The following is a 19,512-nucleotide window of genomic DNA, read 5'->3' on the forward strand; positions in this document are numbered from 1 at the left end:
TCACCGGCCACAGGCAGACACCAGAAGCAAGAGGATCTATGCTCCTGCAGCTAGTGGAAAGGAGACCACAAACCCAGAAAGTCAGAAAAAAATGAGATGGCAGAGAAATATGTTCCAGACAAAGGAACAAGATAAAAACCCAAAAGAGGGACTTCCCTGGGGGTCCAGTGGTTAAGAATCCATCTTGCAACGCAGGGGATGCCGGTTTGATCCCTGGTTGGGGAACTAAGATCCTACATGCCGCAGGGCAACTAAGCCCTCATGCCACAACAAGAGAGCCCATGTGTCGCAACTACAGAGCCCACACACTCTGGAGCCTGTGCACCACAACTAGAGAGAAGCCTGTGTGCCACAACTAGAAAGAAGCCTGTGAGCTGCAACAAAAGATCCCACGTGCCGCAGCTAAGACCCAATGCAGCCAATAAATGAATAAATAAATAATAAATATTAAAAAAAAGAAGAAAAACTAAGTGAAGTGGAGATAGGCAACCTATCTGAAAAAGAATTTAAAGTAATGATAGTAAAGATAATCCAAGATCTCAGAAAAAGAATGGAGGCACAGACTGAGAAGATACAAGAGATGTTCAACAAAGAGCTAGAAATTTAAAGAACAAACAGGGACTTCCCTGGTGGCACAGCGGATAAGACTCCATGCTCCCAATGCAGGGGTCCCGGGTTCAATCCCTGGTCAGGGAACTAGATCCCACATGCATGCAGCAACTAAGAGTTCACATGCCACAACTAAGGAGCCCGCATGCCACAACTAAGGAGCCCACCTGCCGCAACTAAGACCCTGTACAACCAAATACATAAATAAATATTTAAAAAAATAAAAATAAAAAATAATGAACAAACAGAGATGAACAATACAATAACTGGAATGAAAAATACAGTAGAAGGAATCAATAGCAGAATAATTGAGGCAGAAGAACGAATAAGTGAGCTGGGAGACAGAATGGTGGAAATCACTGCTGTGGAACAAAATAAAGAAAAAAGAATGAAAAGGAATGAGGACAGTCTCAGAGATCTCTGGGACAACATTAAACGCATGAACATTCACATTACAGGGGTCCCAGAAAGAGAAGAGAGAGAGAAAGGGCCTGAGGAAATAATTGAAGAGATTATAGCTGAAAACTTACCTAAAGTGAGAAAGGAACAACCCACTAAGTCCAAGAAGCACAGAGACTCCCATACAAGATAAACTCAAGGAGGAGCATGCTAAGACACGTATTAATCAAACTGCCAAAAATTAAAGACAAAGAAAAAATATTGGGAATTCCCTGGCAGTCCAGTGGTTAGCACTCAGTGCTTTCACTGCCGTGGCCTGACTTTGATCCCTCATTGGGAAACTAAGGTCCCACAAGCTGCGTGGTGCAGCCAAAAAAAAAGATAAACAAAATTGATAAAGCTTTAGCCAGACTCATCAAGAAAAAAAGGGAGAAGACTCAAATCAATAAAATTAGAAATGAAAAAGAAGTTACAACTGACACAACAGAAATACAAAGGATCATAAAAGACTACCAAAAACAACTACATGCCAATAAAATGGACAACCTAGAAGAAATGGACAAATTCTTAGAAAGATATAACCTTCCAAGACTGAACCAGGAAGAAGCAGAAAATATGAACAGACCAATCACAAGTATTGAAATCGAACCTGTGATTTAAAAACATACAACAAACAAAAGCCCAGGACCAGACTTTACAGGTGAATTCTATCAAACATTTAGAGAAGAGTTACCACCTATCCTTCTAAAACTATTCCCAAAAATTGCAGAGGAAGGAACACTCCCAAGCTCATTCTATGAGGCCACCATCACCCTGATACCAAAACCACACAAAGATACCACAAAAAAAAAGAAAATTACAGGCTAATACCATGATGAACCGAGACGCAAAAATACTCAACAAAACTGGCAAACCGAATTCAACAATAGATTACAAGGATCATACACCATGATCTGGACTTTCCTGGTGGTGCAGTGGTTAAGAATCCACCTGCCAATGCAGGGGACATGGGTTTGAGCCTTGGTCTGGGAAGATCCCACATGCCGTGCAGCAACTAAGCCCATGTGCCACAACTACTGAGCCTACATTCTAGAGCCCGCAAGCCACAACTACTGAGTCCACATGCCACAACTAATGAAGCCTGTACACCTGGAGCCCGTGCTCCTCAACAAGAGAGGCCACAAGCCCCTGCTCGCCATAACTGGAGAGGGCCCGTGTGCAGCAATGAAGACCCAACACAGCCAAAAATAAAAAGATAAATAAATTTATTTTTTTAAAAAAAAGGATCATACACCACGATCAAGTGGAATTTATCGCAGGCATGCAAGCGTTCTTCAATATCCACAAGTCAATCAATGTGATACACCACATTAACAAACTGAAGAATAAAAACCATATGATCATCTCAATAGATGCAGAAAGAGCTTTTGACAAAAATCCAACAACCATTTATGATAAACACCCTCCAGAAAGTAGGCGTAGAGGGAACTTACCTCAACCTAATAAAGGCCATATATGACAAGCCCACAGCTAACATCATCCTCAATGGTGAAAAGCTGAAAGCATTCCCTCTAAGATCAGGAACAAGGCAAGGATGTCCACTCTCGCCACTTTTCTTCAACATAGTTTTGGAAGTCCTAGCCACAGCAATCAGAGAAGAAAAAGAAATAAAAGGAATCCAAGTTGGAAAAGAATAAGTAAAGCTGTCACTGTTTGCAGATGACATGATACTATACACAGAGAATCCTAAAGACGCTACCAGAAAACTACTAGAGCTCAGCAGTGAATTTGGTAAAGTTGCAGGATACAAAATTAATACACAGAAATCTCTTGCGTTTCTATACACTAACAATGAAAGATCAGAAAGAGAAATTAAGGAAACGATCCCATTTACCATCACATCAAAAAGAATAAAATAACTAGGAATAAACCTACCTAAGGAGACAAAAGACCTGTACTCTGAAAACTATGAGATGCTGATGAAAGAAATCAAAGATGACACAAACAGTTGGAAAGATATACCATGTTCTTGAATTCGAAGAATCAATAATGTCAAAATGACTATATTACCCAAGGCAATCTACAGACTCAATGCAATCCCTATCAAATTACCAATGGCATTTTTCACAGAACTGGAAAAAAAATTTTTTTTAATTAGTATGGAAACACAAAAGACCCCGAATAGCCAAAACCGAGCTAGAAAAACAGACCTGGAGGACTCACGCTCCCTCACTTCAGACTATGCTACAAAGCTACAGTCATCAAAACGGTATGGTACTGGCACAAAAACAGAAATATAGATTAATGGAACAGGGTAGAAAGCCCAGAAATAATCCCACGCATCTATGGCCAACTAATCTATGACAAAGGAAGCAAGACTATAAAATGGAGGAAAGACAGTCTCTTCAATAAATGGTGCTGGGAAAACTGCACAGCTACATGTAAAAAAATGAAATTAGAACATTCTTTAAAAACACACACAAAATTAAACTCAAATTGGATTGAAGATCTAAATGTAAGACTAGATACTATAAAACTCTTAGAGGAAAACATAGGCAGAACACTCTATGACATAAATCGCAGCAATATCTTTTTGGATCCACCTCCTAGAGTAATGAAAATAAAAACAAAAATAAACAAATGGGACTTAAATAAACTTAAAAGTTTTTGCACAGCAAAGGAAACCATAAACAAAACAAAAAGACAACCCACAGAGTGGGAGAAAATATTTGCAAACAATGTGACCGACAAGGGATTAGTCTCCAAAATTTACAAACAGCTCATGCGGCTCAATATCAAAAAAACAAACAACCGTATCCAAAAATGGGCAGAAGGCCTAAATAGACATTTCTCCAAAGAAGATATACAGATTGCCAACAAACACATGAAAGGATGCTCAACATCACTAATCATTAGAGAAATGCAAATCAAAACTACAATGAGTTATCACCTCACACCAGTCACCTGGTGTGGCCAGAATGGCCATCATCAAAAAATGGCCATCATCAAAAAATCTACAAACAATAAATGCTGGAGAGGGTGATGGCCATCATCAGAATGGCCATCATCAAAAAATCTACAAACAATAAATGCTGGAGAGGTTGTGGAGAAAAGGGAACCCTCTTGCACTGTTGGTGGGAATGTAAATTGATACAGCCACTATGCAGAACAGTATGGAGGTTCCTTAAAAAACTAAAAATGAAATTACCATGTGATCCAGCAATCCCTCATGACTCCCACAAAGAGTCATGTACCACAATGTTCATTGCAGCACTATTTACGATAGCCAGGACACTGAAGCAACCTAAGTGTCCATCAACACATGAATGGATAAAGAAGATGTGGCACATATACACAATGGAATATTACTCAGCCATAAAAAGAAACAAAATTGAGTTATTTATAGTGAGGTGGATGGACCTAGAATCTGTCATACAGAGTGAAGTAAGTCAGAAAGAGAAAAATATCATATGCTAACACATATATATATGGAATCTAAAAAAAAAAAAAAATGGCTCTGAAGAACCTAGGGGCAGGACAGGAATAAAGATGCAGACATAGAGAATGGACTTGAGGACATGGGGAGGGAGAAGGGTAAGCTGAGATGAAGTGAGAGAGTGGCATTGACATATATACACTACCAAATGTAAAATAGATAGCTAGTGGGAAGCAGCCACATGGCGCAGGGAGATCAGCTCGGTACTTTGTGACCACCTAGAGGGGTGGGATAGGGAGGGTGGGATAGGGAGGGTGAGAGGGAGACGCAAGAGGGAGGAGATATGGGGATATATGTATATGTACAGCTGATTCACTTTGTTATAGAGCATCAACTAACACAACAATGTAAATCAATTATACTCCAATAAAAATGTTTTTAAAAAAATGGGCAAAATGACCTAAAGAGACATTTCTCCAAAGAAGATATACAGGTGGCCAAGAGGCACATGAAATTATGCTCAACATTGCTAATTATTAGAGAAATGCAAATCAAAACTACAATGAGGTATCACCTCACACCGGTCAGAATGGCCATCATCAAAATGTCTACAAACAATGAATGCTGGAGAGGGTGTGGAGAAAAAGGAACCCTCGTACACTGTTGCGGGGAATGTAAATTGGTACAGCCACTATGAAGAACAGTATGGAGTTTCCTTAAAAAATGACATATAGAACTACCATGTAATCCAGCAATCCCACTCCTGGGTATATATCTGGAGAAAACCATAATTCAAAAAGATACATGGGGCTTCCCTGGTGGTGCAGTGGTTGAGAGTCCGCCTGCCGATGCAGGGCACGCGGGTTCATGCCCCAGTCCGGGAAGATCCCATATGCCACAGAGCGGCTGGGCCCATGAGCCATGGCTGCTGAGCCTGCGTGTCTGGAGCCTGTGCTCCGCAACGGGAGAAGCCACAGCAGTGAGAGGCCCGTGTACTGCAAAAAAAAAAGATACATGCACCCCAATGTTCAGTGCAGCACTATTTACAACAGCCAAGACATGGAAGCAACCTAAATGTCCATTGACAGAGGAATGGATACAAAAGATGCAGTACATATACACAATGGAATATTACTCGGCCATAAAAAAGAATGAAATAATGCCATTTGCAGCAACATGGATGGATCTAGAGATTATCATACTGGGTGAATTAAGTCAGACAAAGACAAATATCATATGATATCACTCATATGTGGAATCTAATTTTTTAAAAATGATACAAATAAACTTATCTACAAAACAGAAACAGACTTACAGATAACAAAAAGCAAACTTATGGTTACCAAAGGGAAAATGTGGTGGGCGAGGTGGGGGGGAATCAGGAGCTTGGGATTAACATAGACACACTACTATATATAAGACAGATAACCAACAAGGACCAACTGTACAGCACAGGGAACTCTACTCAATATTCTGTGATAATCTATATGAGAAAAGAATCTGAAAAAGAATTAATATATGTATATGTATAACTGAATGACTTTGCCATACACCTGAAACTAATACAACATTGTAAATCAAATATACACCAATAAAATTTAAAAACAAACAAACAAAAATGAATGGATAAAAAGATATGACATATACATATACTGTGAAATATTACTCAGCCATTAAAAAGAATGAAATCTGCCATCTGCAACAACATGGATGGCCTTAGAGGGTATTATGCTAAATGAAATAAGAGAGAGAAAGACAAATACATATGATTTCACTTGTATGTGGAATATAAAAAACAAAACAAACAAACATAACAGAAACAGAGTCAGAGATACAGAGAACAAACAGGTGGTTGTCAAAGGGGAGGAAAATGGGGGGAGGAGAAAGATGAGGGAGATTAAGAGGCACAAACTTCCTGCTATAAAATAAATGACTCATGGGTATGAAGTGAGTGCAGGAAATACAGTCAATAATTATATAATATCTTTGTATGGTGACAGATAGTAACTATACTTATCAGGGTGATCTTTTTTTTTTTTTTTTTGGTAGTACGCGGGCCTCTCACTGTCGTGGCCTCTCCCGTTGCAGAGCACAGGCTCCGGACACACAGGCTCAGCGGCCATGACTCATGGGCCCAGCCGCTCTGCGGCATGTGGGATTTTCCCAGACCGGGGCACGAACCCGTGTCCCCTGCATCGGCAGGCGGACTCTCAACCACTGCGCCACCAGGGAAGCCCATGGCAATCATTTTTAAATGTACAGAAATATCAAATCACTATGAGGTATACCAGGAACTAACATATAATATGGTAGGTCAAATACAGTTCAAAAACAAACTTATAGGAAGAGAGATCAGATCTGTGGTTACCAGAGGCAGGGGTTACAGAGAGGGAAACTGGATGAAGGTAGTCAAAGGGTACAATCTTCCAGTTACAAGATAAATACCAGGGATGCAATACACAACATGACAAATATAATTAACACTGTTGTACATAATATATGAAAGTGAAAAGAGTAAATTCTACGAGTTCTCATCACAAGGAAAAAATTTTTTTTCTATTTCTTTAATTTTGCATCTATACAAGATAATGGATGTTCACTAAACTTACTGTGGTAATCATTTTATGATGTATGTAGGTCAAATCATTATGCAGTACACCTTAAACTTACACAGTGCTATATGTCAATTATGATTTCAATAAAACTGAGAGAAAAAAAAATCTGAGAAATGTCACCGCCAAGAGGAGCCTAAGGAAATACAATGACTAAATGTAATGTAGTAGCTCTGCAACAGAAAAAGGACATTAGGTAAAATCTAAGTAAATCTAATGAACTTTAGTTAAAAAAAGACGAAAGGAAAGGAAGATGACAATGTCCTATCAAATGGCTCAAGGGTACATTTGAACTGGCAAAAGAATCAGTAAACCTGAAGATAGATCGACAGAGATTATGCATTCCAAATAACAGAGAGAAAAGAGAACAAAGAAAAATGAACAGAGCCTCAAAGAAATATGAGGCACCATTAAGTGCACTAACATATGCATAAAGGGAGCATTAGAAGGAGAAAAGAAAGAGAAAGGAGCATAAAAAATATTAAAAGAAATAATGGCTGAAAAGTTGCCAAATTTATTGAAATCATTAATTTATATATCCAGGGAGCTCAGTGAAGTTCCAGTAGGATAAAGGCAAAGAGATCCAAGAAAGACACATCATGCTCAAAATGCTAAAGCCAAAGACAAGAAGAAAATCTTGAAAGCAGAAGAGAAAATCAACTGATCACTTACAAAGGATCCCAATAACATTAATAGCTGACTTCTCATCAGACACAATGGAAGGTTTGCCCCTAACATCACCTGGACTATTATTCACCAATAAAAAGGAATGAAGTACTGATACATACTACAACATTTATGTATTAGTTACATTACTAACTTGGACACTACATATTCCTTTTTTCCTTCATTATGGAGGCCCAGATTTTTCTGGAAGGTGCTTGGGCAGTTCTGTTTTATCACTAATACTGTAAGACCCACAGAATTGTAGCTCCTTAAAACTTACCGATTAGAAACAATCTAGTTTGCCTCTTTACCACCATTTGAGTGACTCAAGCATTACAGGGTTGGGTATGAAGTAAGCTGCTCTCTGTGGTGCTGACACATCAAGGTGGACCAGGGTGATGGCTCCCAAAGCTGAGTCTACTTGCTGGTTTAGTCCCGAAGGAAGTTTTTACTCATCTGCAATGAAATGAGAAAAATAAGCACAGTACATAAAGTTTTTCATAAAGTTAATGGTATTCAGTATAAACAACTACTTTATTGTACATTTGTGTCCAACTCAGGATGTTAAAATATTATTTTAACCCAGAAAATAAATAGAAAATAGTGGGAATAACAATATTGGTAGTTTTAAGGTCCTTACCTGATACAACATAATGGTGACAACCCTTTGTTGGTATCCCTATTTATTTTACCAGTCTATAAAATCCAAAAGTCTGAGAGCCAACTCCCTTGGGATGCCATTGTGTAACTGGGAAATATGGGGAGCCATGCGTCCCCTTCTCTGTCCTCCATGCTTTATTTATAATGAGGCTTGAATTGCAGGGTAGTTGTAGGAGGAACTGATTTTTGCATACGTCATGGATGACCACTGCAATCCCTACAGAGCTGGAGAGACAAGACCCCCAATTATCAGCAAACCATGGGAATCGCTCCACACCCCACCTACAAAGGACTATGTGTGGCTGTCTGTAGCATAAAAATATAAATAAAACTTTCACTGAGAGGTTGGACTACGACCTTGCCCAAGCTAAGGTAGTATTGCATAGCATGGACCCTGGAGTTAGACAGACATGAGTTCAAACCTGGGCTCTTCCATAATTAGCAGTGAGACCTAACCTCTTTGTGCCTCAGTTTCCCAACAATAAAGTAGAGCTAATAATAGTGAGTTTTGTGAGGATTAAATACAAATGCATATAAATAGCATAGTATATAGTAAATGGTCAATAAATTTTTGCCATAATAATTTGTAGCTATTGTCCACCATAGTGTAGAGCCTACAGTAGACTATGAGGTCCCTCTCTCCCCCCACCCATTTCTCAGTAATAAAATGGGCAATGCCTGACTTTAGCTGCAGTTCTCAATGCTCTGTAGATGAGTTACACGTAGCTGTTTCTTTATCTTATATGTACCAAGAGTTAACTATAAAAATGCCCTTTTAAAACCAAAGTGTGGGACTTCCCTGGTGGTGCAGTGGTTAAGAATCCGCCTGCCAATGCAGGGGACATGGTTCTAGCCCTGGTCCAGGAAGATCCCACATGCCGTGGAGCAACTAAGCCCATGCGCCACAACTACTGAGCCTGCGGTCTAGAGCCCACAAGCCACAACTACTGAAGCCCGCACACCTAGAGCCCATGCTCTGCAACAAGAGAAGACACCGCGATGAGAAGCCAGAGCACTGCAACAAAGAGTAGCCCCTGTTCACCATAAATAAAGCCCACGCACAGCAACGAAGACCCAATGCAGCCAAAAATAAATAAATAAAATAAATTTATTTAAAAAAATTCTAAAACCGAAGTGTGTATGCATCACAAAATTTGTTTTACATTATTATTATTATCTAACATTTACTAAGCACTATTTGCCAGGTACTATACTAAGTACTTTTCATGAATTACCTCTTTTAAACCTTATCACAATGCCAAGAGGTAAATTTGATTGATACCCACATTTACAAGTGAGGAAAGTAAAGCCTAGGGGGAAGGCACAAAAACACCACATTCACTTTGCCTGATGTCACACAACCAGTAAAGGGCAAAAGAAAACACAGACCTTGATTTGTCCGGTCCTAAAGCCCTTACTCCTCATCTCTTTGCACTACTGCCTCCGTTTGGCTCCTTGTTTCCTCTCCTTCACATTAAATATATCCAGGGGGTATAGACCTAAATATTCCCATTTTATAGACAGACAGACTGAGGCTGAGAGAGAAGCTAACACCACCCAAGTACTCTCACCAGAGCTCAGAATTGAGGGCCTTTTCCTGCTTCATCTCTGCAGGTGCCCATCAATATAAGTACGGTAAGAACCGAGCTGAGGAGGATGCCAGGAGGTACCTGGTAGAAAAAGAAAAGCTGGAGAAAGAGAAAGAGACAATCCGGACAGAGCTGATGACACTGCGGCAGGAAAAGAGGGAACTAAAGGAAGCCATTCGGAACAGCCCAGGTACCTATGTGGGTGCGGTCCTGAGCACAAGGGGGTCTCATCCTTGACACCTCCCCTGGCATCTGCCACCTGGTTTCTTACCAGGAACAGGTGGGCTTCTCCTCCCCTTTCTCCTCCTCCCTCCCCTCCCCCTCCTCCTCCCTCCTCCTCCCCCTCCTCCTCCTCCTCATCATCATCTCTCCTGACTAATGGAAGCGCCACTGATTTAATAACTGCTTTTAGAGTGAGAAGATGAAGAAGCGTACAAATGTGTACACTTAAAGTGGTAAAATGAGATCTGATTTTAGAAATGCTAAAATGTGAAAAACAGAGTGTGCCTTAGAATCATGGACGAGATATTCTGAACCTCACATTAACTCATTCATTCACAGATATGCACTGAGCACCCAAATGTGTGATACATTGGTTCACATACTGGGAATAATGGATGGTGACACTTTACCAGGATCTTCTTCTGAAATCCAGGACCGTGGCCTCTGCAGGCTCTGCATGCCCTGGGCTCCTCTGCACCCCACTTTCTGCTGTGTTTCTGTTGAATTCTCGCTATAGCTGCAGTTCAGCACACTTTCAGACTGAGGTTTCTGAACATGCTGGAGGGAACAGAGGTCCTGTCCTTATAAAGAATACATCCAAGGTCGCATAGCCCCATGAGAATCTGATGGAACCTATGGACCCTTTCCTAACAGAGAAAACCCCCACAGATCACAATGTTGCAAATAATATCAGGAGCTCCTGTGCCCCCAGAGTCATAGATTGCCTAGGAGTCCACGAGCCTCAGGTTGAGAAGTTCTGGCTTAAAGACTTGCTCTGTGTGGCTAGGAACCAGAATCAATGGGAAGAAGGCACATAAAGGCAGTTTGGTTTCTGGGCTTCCCCGGTGGCTCAGTGGTTAAGAATCCACCTGCCAATGCAGGGGACACGGGTTCGAGCCCTGGTCTGGGAAGATCCCGCATGCCGTGGAGCAACTAAGCCCGTGTGCCACGATTACTGAGCCTGTGTGCCATAACTACTGAGCCCGCGTGCCACAACTACTGAAGCCTGTGCACCTAGAGCCCATGCTCCACAACAAGAGAAGTCATTGCAATAAGAAGACTGCGCACCACAATAAAGAGTAGCCCCCGCTCGTCACAACTAGAGAAAGTCTGTGTGCAGCTATGAAGACCCAACGCAGCCAAAAATAGATAAAATAAAATTTTTTAAATTATTTTTTAAAAAAAGGCAGTTTGGTTTCAATATAAAGAACTTCCTAAGAGTCAGAATAGGGTTTGGAGCAGGTCAACTTGACAGTCCAAACTTGTCCTGCTCAGTTTTTTTCTACAGCATATCAGTTTTTGACATCTTAGATTATTTATTATATTTATTATATTGTTTTCTCTCCCTCCCTCTCTCTCTGTCTCTCTCTCTCACACACACACACACAATTGTAAGTTCAATAAGGGCAAAGATCTTTGCCTGTTTTGTTCACTGATATATCCCAAGGGCACAGAACTGTGCCCAGTACCTTGCAAGCACTCAATAACTATTAACTGAATGAATGAATGAACGAATGAACAAATGAATGAAAAGAACAACCATTACTAGAAAACCCTCCAGTGCAGCCTCCTCAGGACAAACAATGGAACTAATCTTTAAACGTGGTAAGATCCAAAACAGCTCTTGGCACAAAGAAGGTCCTAATATAGGTTTGTTGGCTTAAACTGAATAAGCAGCAAAATCCTAGCAGGAACTTGTGATCAATGTAAAGCCTGTCTTACGATTCTTGGTTACAAGTAAGAGAAACCAAAGTGAAACTGGCTTAGAAATGAAAAGAAAAATGTAATTGGAAACTTAAGTGATCAGATATACCAAGGTCCAGGGACTTAAATGATGTCACCAGGAAACATATTTCTCTAATTCTTGCTTCTGCCTTCCCCTACATTGGTTTCATTCTCTGCCCCTCATGGTGGTATAAAGGCTACACAGCTCTAGCCATCACCGAATCCGTGCAGCCACTCCAGCAGAGAGGCTTCTCTTCCCAATAGCCCCCATAAACACCTTGGGATTCACTTTGATTGAACCAGCTTTGATCCCTCAACCAACCAATGTGACCAAAAAATGAGATATAATTAAGGGCCAGGTCTAAGTTATGTGCCAATCCCCTGAACTAGGAGTGAAGTCAGCCCCAGCCAAACTACAGGGAATGAGAGGAGAATGGGGAAATGGGTATCGGGCAGATAAAAACCACACACCCCTGCATGGAGCTGGAATCCCAGGTCCAAAGTCCATCCCTTAACAAGGAGTGAGGCCTGGAAAGGCCCTCTGGGAAGGCAGACTAGGGCCTGAGGCCCTGCCAAACTCCCTGATGCTTCTGGCCAAACCAGGCTCAGCTATTTCTCATAGATGTCTTTGGACACAGGGGCAAAGTTAAAAGGTCTGGAAGAGGCCTTGGCCACCCTGGAAGCTCAGTGTCGGGCGAAGGAAGAGGGCCGTATTGACCTGGAGCTGCGGCTGGTGGCTGTGAAGGAGCGCTTGCAGCAGTCCCTGGCAGGGGGCCCAGCCCTGGGACTCTGCGTGAACAGCAAGAACAAGAGCGGGGTGAGTCTACTCCCTTTTGCACCAGGGGCAGCTGCTCCTCAATACCCTCATATGCTACAGATCTTCATGATCATTCTTTGGGGGTAGGAGTTATGCTTATCTACAAATGAGAAAGCTGAGGCCCTAAGAGGAGAGGAAACATGCCATAAGTGGCACAGCTATGAAAGAGACTCTTGGAGCAAGTTCTCTGGCCTGTGTTCTCTCCACTGAAGCACTACTATTTGACTTTTTATACTGAATGTGATCTTAGAAGTGGCCTGGGGGTTACTGATAATAATAATATACTATACTGAATAACAAAATTGTATTGCTCAAGTTTGTTATTCTTTTTTTTTTTTTTTTGCGGTACGCGGGCCTCTCACTGTTGTGGTCTTTCCCATTGCGGAGCACAGGCTCCGGACGCACAGGCTCAGCGGCCATGGCTCACGGGCCCAGCCGCTCCGCGGCATGTGGGATCCTCCCAGACCGGGGCACAAACCCGCGTCCCCTGCATCGCCAGGCGGACTCTCAACCACTGCGCCACCAGGGAAGCCCCAAGTTTGTTATTCTTATTCAAGTACAGGTTAAGATGCTGTACTGGCCGATTGTACCATAGGCCAGTACAGCATCTTAACCTGTATGATGTCACACAATCTTCGCAGCAGTCCTATGAGGTAGTACTATGTGTATTCACCCCATATGACAGACAAGGAAACTAAGGTTCAGATGTTGCATTATGTGCTCAAGGTCACTCAGTTAAGTGGGAGACAGGATCCCAAACCCAGGAAGTCTGACTCCAGAGCCTTGCTTTAGCCACCAGGCACATGCCCTCTCCTAGGATCCCCAGTGTACCAGTCCCTGTACTCAGGGCTTTGAATCCATTATCTCTAATGCTCCCAGCAACCATCACCTTGAATGGGATGTCCTCAGGGAGAACTTCACGGACCTCAGTCTGTATCAGTGTCTCAACCTCAGCATTACTGCCAATAATTTTTTGTAGGACTGTCATGTGCATTGTAAGGTATTTAGTAGCATCCCTAGCCTCTACCCACTTGATGCCAGTAGCTCCATGCCCAGTTATGACGACCAAAAGTGTCTCCAGAAATTGCCAAATGTCCGCTGGGAGGACAAAATTGCCCCCATTTGGGAACCACTGGTCTAACCTAACAGTCCCATCTGTTATTCTGCCTCACAGCACTTAACCACAATTTGTGTGTGAATATATGTATATGTATACATGTATATATAGTATATTCATGTCCTTACATTCTGTCTCCCCCACTAGATTGTATTTTTATTAAGAACTGGACTATGTCTGTTTTGTTTATCATTATAGCTCTAGTCCTTCAGAATCTGAAAAATAGTAGAAGTACAATAAATGTTTGTCAAATGAATAAACGTTATACCTGCTTTTACACAAGGAAATGGAGGCTCAGAGAGATGAAATAACTGGTCTGATAAGTGTGAGTTGTCATTGGGAACAGTATTCCTATTGCTGTCCTAGGTCAGGCCACACCTCATGACTCTAAAGCCAGAGCAGTTTCTTCCACTCCTACACTTCTACTCCCAGGGGCATTTCCAACCTCATTTACAGAAGAAGGGCTTAGGGGCTAGGGACAAAACAACTTCCCAGAGTCACAGAGAGCTCGTGGAGGAGTAGAAGTGGTTCCCTCATCCCAGCTGCTTCCTCCCACCAGCATGCCCTGATGTTCACATTCCACGGGGCTTTTCTCTCCACTTTTGATCCTTGTGATGGCCTTTGGAGACAGAGAGTCTTCTCGAAATTCCCTAGAGGCTCAGCCATTAGTATGTCACACTCAAGGAACTACATCCAGCAAGGTACTAAGCAATCACCTGGAAAATATGAGTAAAGGCAGTGTAGAAAATGTGAAGGAATACAGGAGAGAGGTTGAGACAGGACTGTGGGATTTGAATCCCAACTGTCTCACTCACCAGCCTTATGGCCTTGAGCAGCGACTTGACCTTCTCATTTTCCTTATCTGTAAAATGGGACATAATAATAGTACATGCTTTATAGGATTGAAAAGGCTAGATGAGCTAACCTGGTCCATAGTGAGGGTTCAGTAATTTTAATTTTAGTAATTTTAGTCATTATCTTTATTCCAAGGCCCTCAAGTATCTTTTACCCCTCACCCTGTTTGATGCTGACATGTTTGCATAGTGCCTTCTTGGCAGGCTGGGTGTAAGTAGTGAGCACTAGACCTCACCTATGTAACTATTTCTTGTCATCAACAGGAAACTGCAAATAAACCCCAGAACAATGCCCCAGAGCAACCTCTCCCTGTCAATTGTGTTTCTGAACTGCGGAAGAGGAGCCCATCCATTGTAACCTCCAACCAAGGAAGAGTGCTACAAAAAGCCAAGGTACAGCCATAGATCAGCTAATCAAAATTCAGAGATCTGGAAGCTTCCTTTCTATGGAACCCCACCAAGAACTAAAAAGTCAGCTAGTGAGAAAGGCAGAGAACTGCCAATATATCCATGCAGTAAAACTCATGAACTTTGCTCAGAGGGCAAGACCTTCAAATCTCCTGCAGAACCTACTTATTCTTTCTTAACACATAGTTCTAACAAGCTTTGGTTTCTGAGCCTACAATATGTTTTGAGACATGAAAGGCCCCATTTTGTAGGTGAGGAAACTAAGAGAAGGGACTTGCCCAAGGTTATGCAGGGCATCAATGAGAGAGCTGGGATGCAAAGCCATCTCTTCCAAGTCCATAGCTCACTCCATGATACTGGTCCACAGTACTATCTCTGAAACTTGTGTTTCAGAACTTCTTGAATTTTAGAAAGGTAATATGGTGCATATACTATATATGATGAAAAACCCCAAGTTCTCAGGAGGTACTCTGTAAGCAAACACGTTGATAATTCTATAGCAAGACACATGAATATTCACATCACATTGAATAAACACGTTACAAACAGCCTCATATCAGTTCAGGTCAGGTTTTGCCACTAAATGAGTTTGTGCCAAAACACTTAAAAAATGTTTTGGTTTCAGAGCTCTCTGGATTTCAGAATTACAGATAAGAAAGTGTAGACCTGAAAAACAAATACCTGAGCATTAGGACATGAGATTAGAGAAGTAACCAGCCGAAGGCCAGATCATCTAGATCAGACATCAGCAAACTTTTTCTGGAAAGGGCCAGACAGTAAATATTTGCAGCTTTGTGGACACATGGTCTCTTTCACAAGTCACCTCTGCCATCATAGCAAGAAAGTAGCCACAGACAATATGTAAACGAATGATTAACATGGCTGTGTCCCAATAAAACTTTGTTCATGGACATTGAGATTTGAATTTCATATAAATTTCAGGTGTCATAAAAAACTATTCTTTTTTTTAAAAAAAAACACATTTAAAATCTGAAAAGTCATAGCTGGTGGGTCATACAGAAACATGTAGTGAGCCAGATTTGGCCCATGAGCCATAGTTTGCTTCTCCTTGATCCTTGTAGGCCATTGGAAGAACTTTGGATTTTGTTCTAACATAATGGAAAGTCACTGGCAAATTCTGACCAAGGAATTTTTAGATATGAATTACATTTTCAAAAGATCATTCTGACTACTATGTTGAGAATGGATGAGGGGGTAAGAAAGATCAGTTAGAAGAAGTAACCTTGATGAGAGATTAGAAAGGTTTAGTTGAGGTGATAGTAACTAGCTGGCTTTGGAGGTAGAGCAGAAGGATTTGCTGATGAGGATGTGGAGGATGAGGAAAAGAAAGAAATCAAGGATGACCCCTAGGTCACTGCCCTGAGCAACTGCAGTCAAGGTGGTGAAGACGTGAGAGGGGCAGGTTGGGAATGGAGAATCCTCCCACCAAGAATTTTCTAACCACCATCTTCTGCCCTGGTTCACCCCATCCCCTCCAGGGCTGGCTGGAAATGCCATGGATTTTTTAATAGGTAAAAAGCCATTCACTGCTGGCCCTGACTTCAGTATTCATCTCGGGTGAACTCCTAGACAGCCCTGGGAGAACGAACAGAGCCCTGTGGGTTGCCTGCCCTCACCCTTCCTTACCAAGCTGCTTTGGCCTGTCTCCCATCAGTCTCCTACCGCAACCAAGGTGCTGTGGAAAAGCACTGATGCAGTCCCCACTCCCCAACTTCTTCTGGGCCCCAGTTTTCTTGTCTGAGAAAGACAAACTGTAGTGTTTGAACCCCCTTAGAGATGAGACCCAGCATGGAGAAATGACTTACCCAAGGCCAAAGAAAGGGAGTGGGACTAGGACCCATGACTCTGTGATCTGGCCATGGAGATCTTTATATAATTAGGTGCAGTGGTATGTTTTTATCCTGCAGGTTACACTAGAATATTTAACAAACTGATACTTCCTGTCTTTCTGTACTTCAGGAATGGGAAATGAAGAAGACCTAGAAAGAGGATGAGGATTTCATCCAAAGGAGATAACACCTTGTCCATCCAAGGCAGAAATGCTTTTTTCACAAAGAGACATCAGAAGACTGGAAGTAGCCCACACTCTCTGGGGCACCCAAAAGACCAGCCTTTATTGTCTGCATGATTATAGGGGACATGGGGAGGGAAGAAGGAGGAGAGAAGAGGGAAATGGAGGGCATCCTTATAACTTTACAGAGGGTGGAAATAGGGGTGGAGGGAGACAGAAATCTGCACAGTCGTAAAGGTTTTGTTAAATGTCTTTGCCTTCCCTTCTAAAGAAGAAATGAAAGCACATGTGAATAAGCCATTCCATCCCATTCTCAGCATCCCATTCCCAGTCCTCAGGAAAAAGGAAAGCAGTGCTGAGGCATCGGTGGTACAGTATAAAGGGACAGGACTTGATCAGATGATATCTGATCAAGGCAAGATAAATAGGCTGAAAAATCAATAGTTATCCCTAACTTGCATGAAGTGAACAAAAACTACAGAGATCATGTAAATTCTACAATCATTCCTCATGATTATAGAATCCTCATGATGCAGAAACTAGAATCCCTGATTTGAGTGTTTACAAATCAGAGATCTGGCAAAGAGGGGTTCAGCAGCTGACATACTTTAAGCTCACAGTGCTACTCAGTGACAAGAGCATGGATTTCTAATGTCCACAGGATATTGCAGGCATTGTAGGATGGGGTCATTTGCTATCAATCAAATCCCCTACCTAATTTATATGGCACTCAGGCTCTGGGAGCTATGGCTAGAAATCCAGGTGACACTCCTTGTCTTTAACCTTACCTTGCACTTGGAGGCCCACCAGTCTGCCCTTTCATACCTGCTATCAAGTATAACTATCATGGAGAACCAAGAGGATGGTGGCTTATTTCTGCCACAGGGGTGCTAAACTTTTCACAGACACTTGATAGTTTTATAGGGGAGCAAGGACCTCAAGTCCCAGGCAGTCTCCTAACTGCGCCACTCACTACTTTCTCAACACTGTAGGCACTTTATAGGTCTTTACCACCTTTCCCTCCAATAAAGATAAAACCATTTAACTGTATAAGCTTAGAGGTTAGCTCAAGAGGAAAGAAGAGAAATCCCAGAATAACCTCTGGACACTTTGCTAGAGGCTACACACACTTTTCTTAACTAAGACTTTACATACTTGAGCCTCACCCAAACTTTATCACCCTCTGAGGTAGCTAGAGACCAAAGCAAGTAAAATAACCTGACCAAAAGCACCTGGCTGCCAAAGGCAGAACTTAAGACTCAGGACTAATGAGCCTGGATCCAGACAAGGCTGCTTGAGCCCTGCCTCTGCCACTTACCAGCTGTGACTTTGAACTCTCTGATTGCTTTCCTTACCTGTGAAAACCATGTTAACAATTGTACTCTTCTCCCGAGAATACTGGGGGAAAACCAGGTTAACAACTATACTTTCCTCCCAAGACTACTGGGGGAATTCAATGAGTTGATACACAGGAAACATCTTGTACAGCATCCAAGAATAGGAAATGTTCAGCCATAGTGGTTCTTCTTATTAGCTAGATAAGAAACACCTGACTCAAAATCCCGTGTCCTTTCCACTGAAGAAGAAATGACTTTCATGTGGTTATTATGACCACCAAAAGCTAAAAGGCAACCAATCTATAACTAACAGCTTTCATCCAGATGCCACCTGAGTGTCTTCAGTAACAAAGGAGTTCACATAATCTGAATTGTCAATGTTCTTTTTTAAAATGTGGGTCCTGGAATGGCACCCAAAAATCCAACTGTGTCTGCAGTGTGTCACATTCTTTCTTATGCAGTTATTTTGAGGTTAAGTGTCTTTTGCCATCAATACATCTTGGCTCTTTGAGAGGGGGTACCCTAGGAAATTAATAATTAACATTTATTGAGCACTCACCACACATCAGACGCTGTTAGCCATGACTGGCTACACAGGCATACAACCTGTGCAGTCAACCCCACACCTAGCAGGGCCCTGTGCTTGGTTTATTGCTCTGCTGTTACTCTCTCAGTAATTTCGAACAAGGGGCTCCACACTTTCCTTTTGCCTTTTATGTAGCCGATCCTGGTGCTAACTAATTACTTTTCTAGGTATTATCCCTTTAATCTTTACTAAAACCCTGTGAGATAGGTTCTATTAACCCAGTTTTCATAGTTCAGGAAATGGAAGCCCAGAGAGGTTAGGTAACTTGCTAAAGCCCACAATTAGGAAGTGGGAGAGCCCGCACCTGAATACATGAAGTCTGACCCTAAAACTCCCCTCCTCTTAGTTCCAAGGCTCTATTTCACTCATGTCTCCCCCTCCTCTTGCACTGCAGTATTCAGAAGCACACAGTCACTTAATAGATGAATAAGTGGATGCAGCAC

The 19,512-nt window shown here is 41.9% G+C and overlaps 1 protein-coding gene and 1 long non-coding RNA gene across 16 annotated transcripts in view; one reads left to right on the forward strand and one right to left on the reverse strand.

Moving 5' to 3' along the window:
* The window catches only part of AFAP1L1 (actin filament associated protein 1 like 1), a 72,993-nt gene extending 54,085 nt beyond the window's left edge, over nt 1-18,908 (forward strand). For 8 of the 9 annotated variants that reach the window (XM_033853375.2, XM_033853376.2, XM_033853382.2 and 5 more), the window contains 4 exons: nt 9,997-10,161; nt 12,557-12,735; nt 14,971-15,099; nt 17,095-18,908. In XM_033853375.2, coding sequence (XP_033709266.1) covers nt 9,997-10,161; nt 12,557-12,735; nt 14,971-15,099; nt 17,095-17,118 — 497 coding nt within the window. In that variant the 3' untranslated portion in view covers nt 17,119-18,908. Of the gene's footprint in view, nt 1-7,599; nt 8,008-9,996; nt 10,162-12,556; nt 12,736-14,970; nt 15,100-17,094 lie in introns of those variants that run through there. The other variant, XM_073801858.1, reaches the window with a different exon arrangement.
* The window catches only part of LOC117311639 (uncharacterized), a 132,562-nt gene that overhangs the window by 111,293 nt on the left and 1,757 nt on the right, over nt 1-19,512 (reverse strand). For all 7 annotated transcript variants that reach the window (XR_012330486.1, XR_012330487.1, XR_012330488.1 and 4 more), the window contains exon 2: nt 8,003-8,178. This is a non-coding gene — a long non-coding RNA (uncharacterized lncRNA). The remainder of the gene's footprint in view (nt 1-8,002; nt 8,179-19,512) is intronic.

The sequence above is a fragment of the Tursiops truncatus genome, chromosome 3 (genome assembly GCF_011762595.2).
Source record: "Tursiops truncatus isolate mTurTru1 chromosome 3, mTurTru1.mat.Y, whole genome shotgun sequence".
Classification (NCBI taxonomy): Eukaryota; Metazoa; Chordata; class Mammalia; order Artiodactyla; family Delphinidae; genus Tursiops; species Tursiops truncatus.